At 51.1% G+C, this 6,755-nt stretch overlaps 1 protein-coding gene across 1 annotated transcript in view; it reads right to left on the bottom strand.

Moving 5' to 3' along the window:
• The window catches only part of CCM2L (CCM2 like scaffold protein), a 16,266-nt gene extending 10,981 nt beyond the window's left edge, over positions 1 to 5,285 (bottom strand). Inside the window, exons 1-5 of the mRNA XM_029917934.1 lie at positions 5,247 to 5,285; positions 4,483 to 4,543; positions 2,359 to 2,526; positions 870 to 953; positions 591 to 774 (exon numbers count right to left, since the gene is read on the bottom strand). Of these exons, the coding sequence (XP_029773794.1) occupies positions 591 to 774; positions 870 to 953; positions 2,359 to 2,526; positions 4,483 to 4,543; positions 5,247 to 5,269 (520 nt within the window). The 5' untranslated portion in view covers positions 5,270 to 5,285. The remainder of the gene's footprint in view (positions 1 to 590; positions 775 to 869; positions 954 to 2,358; positions 2,527 to 4,482; positions 4,544 to 5,246) is intronic.
• Between the last annotated feature and the right edge of the window lie 1,470 nt (positions 5,286 to 6,755).

Here is a 6,755-nt window from a genome sequence, read left to right as displayed (position 1 = left end):
CCCCCCGCCACACCTCACTTCGCGCTTGGTCTGAGGGCAGAGGTCAGGCTGTCTCCTCTCTCTGTGGCTCTACCTCGGACCCCCGGGTTTCAGAGACCCCTTCCTGGACTCGGGTTTCCCCTCAACCCCGCCTCTGGCCTCGGGCCCCGCCCCTAGGTTGGCGGGGTTTGACCTGTCCCACCACTGCCCCAGCCGCAAGCTCCGCCTCCCTGGCGTATGGCCACGCCCCGAGGTCATCCCCCTGTTTTAGCCAAGCACTTTCTCAGAGCGCAGCGATCTCGCTCTATTTCACCAAGCGCTTTAACTTCAGGTCTCAGAATTTGGGCTCCTTTAACCTTCCCAGGCCCCACCAGCTGGCCTCAGGCTGGTGGCGTTCCACCCTTCAACTTTAGCCTTGGGCCGCGCGTCTTCTTGCATAAGCCGTGGCTTGCCCTTAGTCTCAGGGTAAGGGAGGCAGGCCTTTTCCATCAAGCACTATCCATCCTCAGCACCCCCACCTGCCCGCCCCCGCCCTTCCCAATACTAGACACTGGGTTCTGTCTTTCCCTCATCCCCCAGCCCTGCCCCGGGACAGGCCCCGGCAGCTGTACCGGTCTTAAGCACCAGCAGGTGCAGCGCGTCGTCCTGCAGGTAGGAGGCGGCGGCGATCTCATGAGTGGGGATGCGCAGGATTAGCTCTTCGTTGTCACGCCAGGTGAGCAGCAGGCAGCGGGCCGACAGGCTCAGGATGCTGTCCTGCTCCGCCGTGGTCTTCATCGGCAGCTCCTTCAACTGCTGCGGGTGGGTCGGATCTCCTGGGTCCCGGAGGAACTCGGGTGGGAGAGGGCGAAGGGGACAAGACCCTGCCCTCCCCTTCTCCAGGGCCTCACCCTGGCTGTGTCCAGCAGCTGCAGGAGTTCGTCTCGGCTGGAGGGGTTCAGTGAGGAGGTGACCCAGGTGAGGTGGCCCAGGAACTGGTCAGGAAATGGGGAAATGGGTGGGTTAAGGGCAGAGAGAAGTCACTCCGAGGACCTAGACCTCCTCACTGAGGCAATGTGGATAGACTGAGGTATAAGTCTCTGAATTAATAATAACCTGATAATAACTATTAAGGTAGTCACAGAAGCCAGACCCAAAATGATGCCCCAAATCAGTAAATAATTCTCCATTCATTCTGTTATAACTTAATGTTATCACAAACTTTAAGTTACTCACTGTAAGGATGAACTTTTTCCATTATTCTGAGTTTTGTTCTTCCAGATGAATTCTACCAATCAAACTGTTTTCTTCTTTTATTCTTTATGAAATTTCAGTTGCCAGTTTTTGTGTGGGTGTGTTAGCTTTATCCTCCATATATGGTTGCCAGGTAAAAAACAAGATGCCAGTTAAATTTGATTTCACATAAACAGTGACTACTTAAAAAAATGTTTTAAATATTTTAGTCCCATGCAATATTTGGGACATGTTAATAAAAAACCAGTACTTATTGCTTATCTGAAATTCACATTTAACTGGGCAGCCTGTCTTTGTCAAACCTGACACCCCTACCTCCATAGCAATCTTCCTTGGGTAATGAGGATTCTCCGCGGCTCCTTCACGGAGCTCATGAAATAGCAGTAAAGCAAGGCCTTGAATGATCGAAGTCCTCTGGCTTGCTGAACTGGGTTCCTTTAACCCGGAGACTGTCTGAGTACCAACAGCATTACTGCAGTAAAATCTCACGGGAAGGTATGGCTTTTGCCATCTGCTCTCCCCTGCGGGCAGGTTTTGAGCCTCATGTTGGGATGGGAACACTGAGGCTGAGCAGGTGGGTGTCATTTGCAAAAGGTCTGCAGCATAAGGCAGGAGCTAGGCTACCTTGAACCCAGGTCACTTTCTTTTGAGCCTCCCCTGTGTGAGACTGGGCTGGTCAGTCCTGGAGTGAAGGACGGGGCGTTATCTCCTGGTGAGACCCAGAACATGCCACCCCAAAATATGGCACCTTGGCCTACTGAATATCTTAAGCTTGAAGAAGTTGAAGAAAATGGTAGAAGCAGGAAAGTCACTCTGACCTGCCCTCACCCCTACCCTTCTTCCCTGAAAATGGGAGATGAATCTCCCACATGAAAGGTACCCTCCCTGTACCGGAAGGGGGACAGACCTCCTTCTCACCAGGGGATTTAGGGCTCTGGTCACTTCTTTGGTCCTCGTTCTCTCGTGAAGGCTCTCATGGACATGTAAGCATTTCCTGAAATGTGTATGCTTTTCTCCTGTTAATCTGTTTGTCCGCTTCATTTTTGGACCCTGACAGGGACCCTTAAGAGAGTTGAGGAAAACCTTACCCCTCCTTTACCCCTCACCCCAAGGGTCTGCCCACCCTTCTCCTCATCCCACACGCACCTTGACCTCTTTCTCCAGATAGTCACACAGCAGAATCTGGGGGTCGATGAGGTAGTCAGGGGGATAAAGGGGAATTGAGTGCAGGGGCCGGCGACTCACACTGGTCCGAAAGGCTGCCCGGCGTGCAGCCTTGGGGAACACGAACCTCCGGATGGGAGATACAAAGCCCTGCGTGGGGGCAAGGGGATGGGGGGGGAAACAGTAATAATAGCAATTGACTTTGTCAAACACATCCACATTCAGCATTTTAATTATTTGCCTATTACCTAATTTAATTCTCATAGACTCTGCAGAAGGGGTACTTCTGTGTTCCCCACTTTATGGATGGAGAAACTAAGCCTCAGAGGGGGAGCTAGCTGAGAAGATCACCAGCTATTAGCAGTAGATCCATAGTCTGGCTCTAAAATCTCCATTCTAAACACCCAGATGGGGGTGGAGGCCCTCCGAAGGCCCAGGCCCAGGAGTAAGGAGCGGGTCCAGGCTGGGGGACAAGGAAGAAAAATATTAAGATTCACTGTGGCTGAGGGGTGCCTGGGTGGCTCAGTTGGTTAAGCGTCTGACTCTTGATTTCAGCTCAGATCATGATCTCACAGTTCCTGGGATTGAGCCGCATTGACAGCGCAGGGTCTGCTTGGGGTTCTCTGTCTCTGGCCCTCCCCAACTCATTCTCTCTCTTTCTCTCTCAATAAATAAACTTAAAAAAAGATTCAATGTGGCTGAGTGGTGAGTGCACAGGTATTCAGCTGTTCTCTGTGGTTTCCTAAAAATTAGAAAGAGTTAGTATGTAGGGGCACCTGGGTGGCTCAGTTGGTTAAGCGTCATGATTTGGGTCATGATCTTGTTGTTTCTGAGTTTGAGCCCTGCATTGGGCTCTGTCAGTGCAGAGCCTGCTTCAGATCTTCTGTTTCCCTTTCTCTCTGCTCACCCTCCACTCCTTCTCTCTCTCTCAAAATAAGTAAAAATAAACTTAAAAAAAGTAGTTACTAAGTATGTTTTAAGTGGAATCCAGCAGTCACCTGCATAAAAATGGTCTATGGCCAGGTGTTTAAGAAGCTAATTCCAGGACTCCAGGCCAGCCCCACAGAGTCTAACTCTCAGGAGAGTGTGAGCATCACTCTAGAGCAGTTCTCAGTGTACCGTTCCTGGATCAGCAGCAGCACCAAAAAACTTAAGAGAAATGCCTATTCTCATTTTCCATCCCAGACATATTGGATCAGAGCCTGGGGGTGAGACCCAATAATGTATGTTTTAATAAGCACTCCAGGTGATTCTGATGCACGCCCAGCTCAGGTTTTAAAACCAGTCTCAGGGGCTCCTGGGTTGCTCAGTCGGTTAGACAGCTGACTTTGGCTCAGGTCATGATCTCGCAGTTTGTGAGTTCGAGCCCTGCCTAAGGCTCTGTGCTGACAGCTCAGAGCCTGGAGGCTGCTTCAGATTCTGTGTCTCCCTCTCTTTCTGCCCCTCCCCTGCTCACGCTCTGTCTCTATCTCTCAATAACAAATAAACGTTAAAAAAATTTTTTAAAAAATTAAACCAGTGTCATGGAGCCTGCGTGAAATATACAGAAGCTCTGATAAATGAGAGCAAATGGTCTGGGACAGGGTGTTTCAGGCAGAGGGCACCCCCTGGAGGATGGAAGGGCTGGCTGAGCATGAGCCTGGAGACGATGCCTGTGGTCTTGAATGGGCTTGAATGTCAGCCGTGGAGTTGGGACTTTATTCTGTGTGTGTGAATAGGTGCGTGTGAGGGGAGTGGAAAGGTAAATGTTTCATCTGTAGCCCTTAATGCCCTGTCCCTGCGCCCCTCTCCAGCCTCCTGTTACTGCCCCATCACCCCTGCCCTCCAGCTACAGGACTGTCTTGCTGCGGTCCTTCCTACTTGCTACATTCCTTCCCACTGAGAGCTTTTGTCCATGCTCTTCCTTCCTGCCCTCTCTCCTTCCACCCATCAGATCTCAGGTCAAACTGACCAGTCTAGGGCTGGGTCCCCTCATATTCTGTACGCCAGCACCATGTATGGAATCTCTTAGGCAACCTTATATTAATTGCTTTTCTTCAAAGTTGCCTTCCCCAGTAGGTTCTGAGCTCCAGGGAGGGAGCAGAGACCTTGTCTGACGTCACTCACCACTACATCATCACCAGCACCTGGCACAGTGCAGGGCACAAAATAAGTACTCAGCACACATCTAAAGAAGGAAAGAACCAAAAGAGAAAAACCACCTATGTCTTGGCTTCCCTTCTGGGCCCTCAGGAGTCACATAGCCTGACCTAGGTTTCCTGGTGGGGAGAGGGATGGGTGAGGGTGGGGGCTGGAATCTGAGCGACTCCCTGAATGGCAAAGATGACCAGGTGAGATGCCCAGGGAACCAGACAGGAAAACTTCTGACAGTAGGGAGGAGTGAGGATCTGGGGGGTGGGCAGGCTGGGCTGGAGCCCAGCGGGGGAACAGGTAGGTGTCTTAACATGGATAGGCAGCCTCATAGCACAGAGCTGCCCTGGCTGAGGCCCTTCTGTCTGGGGAGGTAAGGAGAAGAGGAAGGGGTCTGTTGGGTGTCTGTCTGTCCCTCGGTCTGACGAACCCCCAGGAAAACCGTGGCAGCCGTTTTGAGAGTATCTCCCAAAGTAATCTGGCTGGCTGAATTTCCTTGGAAGGTGCCTGAGTGTCTGTCCCTTCCAGGGATGGCAGAGGCCATTGAAAGCATGGAGACAGGTTAGGGAGTTTGAGCCCAAGTGTCTGGCTGTCTAAGGGTGGGAAGGACGGTCTTTCCAAATGAGAAGAAAGACTCTAATTATGCCACTCGCTGCCCATCACCCCCACCCAGGCTTCCCACTTTACTCCCTCCAGGGACATTTCTCTACCTGGCATTCTCCCCCCAACCTCCGACCTACCTTTTTTCCTTTCTTGACTTCATATTCCATGGTGAAGTGTCCCCTCCACTCCTGCCACCCTCCTGGCCACCCCCTCCACCCTCTCCCCCCACGCAGTTCCTTTGTTCTTTTTCCTGCCTGGTCGGAAACTCCACCAGCCCTGGAGTTCCTGCCCCTCCCGTCTGATAGCGAGTGGAGGTGGGGTGGGGGAGGCAGGATGGAGGCTGGTGGAGGACACAGCCTTGGGCCCCTCCAGCTGAAGAGTGGAAGGAGACACAGCCAGAGCAACTGTTTAGGGGAGGATGCCACAAGCCTCCAGCCAGAAGGTTTGCTGTTGAGGGGCGCTTGGGGACTAAGACTAGGGAAGGGTCCCCTGATTTGGAGTCAGAAAATCCCAACCCCCAACCCTACTTCTGCCACTGACCTTATTGTGTGAACTTGGCAAAGCAAGTTTGTTCCCATTTTCACAGCCTCAGTTGTCCCCTCCTCTCTATAAGTTAGGAATAAACATTGCCTCCCTCTCTGGCTGCTAGAGTGAGAAATATGTGTAAGAGTGGATAGGAAAATGCTTCTTAAACTATAGAATATTATGTCCAACTTACAACTTTAAAACTTAATCGTTACTATTAAGGGAGGCAGTGTTCATGGGCTTTGAAGATAGGCTGCCTGAGTTTGATTCCTGATTTTGCCACTTACTAGGGTGATGACCTTGGGCAGGTTTCCCCATCTATAAAATGGGCATCATACCAGTCTGACCTCATGCTGACCTTGCAAGCATTAAATGCACTTAGAAGAGCTCCCGACACACATGAAGTGCTTAGTGAATATTACCTGTTTACCTATCTATGCGTTTGTGTGTCCTGTGCTGTTGTTCTGTCTCTCAGGAGAATATTTGTGAGGCAAGTTTCCCTTTGTGGTTCTGGGCTGAGCACTTTACATATTTCATCTCTCTTGTTCCTTACAATGTTGGCGTATCATTGTACCTATTTATGCAGATTTACTTTTTAAAAAAATTTTATTTAGTATTGAGAGACAGAGCACGAGCAGGGGAGGGGCAGAGAGAGAGGGAGACACAGAATCCAAAGCAGGCTCCAGGCTCTGAGCTAGCTGTCAGCACAGAGCCTGATGCAGGGCTCGAACTCACAAACTGTGAGATCATGACCTGAGCCGAAGTTGGCCATTTAATGGGCTGAGCCACCCAGGCGCCCCTACCTATTTATACAGATTTAAAGATCATGCTCAACCACAGAGGCTGACCCAAAACAGTCATGAAATTTATAAGAGGAGGACCTGGGATTTCTGGCGAGTCTGGATCTGAATCCTGGTTCCTTGCCTCTAGGGCCAGTATGCTCAGCATGTCTCACCCAGGACAGTTGGTTCTGGTTTTGACCAAGCCAGCCACACCTCCATGACACCTGGGTTCTCTATGATCTAGGGCAGATTCTTCCTCCCTTTCCGGGGAGGAGAAATGGTCCAGGCTGCTGAGTGCTAGCTCACACAGCCCCTCTCTCTGCTCCCCATATCCTGCTG

This window comes from Suricata suricatta, chromosome 12 (assembly GCF_006229205.1).
Source record: "Suricata suricatta isolate VVHF042 chromosome 12, meerkat_22Aug2017_6uvM2_HiC, whole genome shotgun sequence".
Classification (NCBI taxonomy): Eukaryota; Metazoa; Chordata; class Mammalia; order Carnivora; family Herpestidae; genus Suricata; species Suricata suricatta.
This window is presented reverse-complemented; position numbering and strand designations above follow the sequence as displayed.